Source organism: Myotis brandtii, unplaced genomic scaffold (assembly GCF_000412655.1).
Source record: "Myotis brandtii unplaced genomic scaffold, ASM41265v1 scaffold532, whole genome shotgun sequence".
In the NCBI taxonomy this organism is placed as follows: Eukaryota; Metazoa; Chordata; class Mammalia; order Chiroptera; family Vespertilionidae; genus Myotis; species Myotis brandtii.
This window is the reverse complement of record NW_005369955.1, coordinates 640,266-641,657: the sequence shown is the minus strand read 5'-3', so window position 1 is coordinate 641,657 and position 1,392 is coordinate 640,266. Positions and strand designations below refer to the sequence as shown.

The window sequence follows — 1,392 nt, the reverse complement described above, 5'->3', positions numbered from 1 at the left end:
TAACGCCGAGCGCCACCGCTGGCGAGGCTGTGAGCAGCAGCGGGAGGAGCGCAGGCTCCAGCCCCCGCCTGCCTGCACCCACACCCTGGGCCCCCGCCTGCTGCTCCCACCCCAGTTCTGGACCATTCCCAACAGCATCCACTGCAGCCGTGACTCAAACCTGCTGCTGGGCTCCACGCTCCTCCCACGGCTCCGAGCCTCGCTCGCTCGCCTGGAGCACCTGCGGCAAAGCCTCCCCATGTTGCCACGGCAACCAGACTCCTCTTTGCAAGGTCACCAACTACCTGCCTGACCTGCACGCCACCCGTCCAGCCTCAGGACAAACCACTTTGGGGTCCTTGGAGGACCCTCCCCTCCCTTCTCAGGCTCCACTGCCAGCTCCTGACCCCCATGACCTTTAGCCCCAGACCCCACATCCCTCCTGTCTGCACCCTCCACTGGGGGGCTTTAAGTCCCACCTCCACACCAGGAGCCCTGACACCAGACCTCACCCTCCACCCACCGTCTCCCCTCGAGGCGGACAGAGGCCGACACCCACACACACCCCCAGGGGGCCCTCCAGGCTTCCTCACCACCAACGCTGCCTTCTCTCTCCACCTCCACCGCCCGGGACCTTGGACTCATCCCGGAATCTCCTCTCCTCTCAGCCAAACCCAACAGGTCTCTGAGTGCCCCCTCCCCACCCCGCCCCCTCCTCTGGGGATGAGGCAGGAGCTCGGGGCCCTGCAGTTCCAGGAGCTGACTGTGCTTTGGGAACAAGGTCAGACAGACCCCATTCACTCTCGGACCTCCAACTGCAGCCTCCTGCCCAAGGGCGCCCCTCCGTCCCCTCCTGCGGGCGCAGCCCTGCCTGTCCGTCAGAAGGCTCTGCTCCCAGGCGCCCAGAGCTGTGCCCTCCATGCTGGCCTCGCCCTCCTGAGCCATCTCTGTCCCTGTGCTCACTGCTGTGGCCCAGCCCTGGCACACAGCAGCCACTCAACACACACAGACCTGCCACCTGAGCTCGCCACCTGCACTCACGGGCCCTCCTTCAGTCCACGCACTGAGCCAGTTATGGACCCTGGTCGCAGAGCCAGGGCCCAAGGTCACGCCCGCCAGATGCTAAACTCCGATTCTTCCCACTTGACCGCGCCCCCCCAGCTGCTGCAGCATCTGTCAGCGACAGCCACACGCGCCCCGCCCGGGCCTCACCTGCCCTGCGGCAGCAGGATGTTGTTCACGCCCCCCAGCTTGACGTTGATCTTCAGGCAGAGGTTGGACAGCGTCTGCGGCGTGGTCCGCTGCACGTTCTTCATCTGCACGCACTGGGTGGCCATCCCCAGCACCGTGTCCCCCACGCGCTTCACCTCGGCTGCGGCAGAGGGGGGCGCTCAGGCCGCTCTCCTGGCACCT

General features: G+C 66.6%; 1 protein-coding gene across 4 annotated transcripts in view; it reads right to left on the bottom strand.

Annotated features, from left to right (window-relative positions):
* The window catches only part of LOC102250474 (protein argonaute-2), a 25,609-nt gene that overhangs the window by 9,721 nt on the left and 14,496 nt on the right, over positions 1 to 1,392 (bottom strand). For all 4 annotated transcript variants that reach the window (XM_014549027.1, XM_014549026.1, XM_014549028.1 and 1 more), the window contains exon 6: positions 1,192 to 1,351. In XM_014549027.1, coding sequence (XP_014404513.1) covers positions 1,192 to 1,351 — 160 coding nt within the window. The remainder of the gene's footprint in view (positions 1 to 1,191; positions 1,352 to 1,392) is intronic.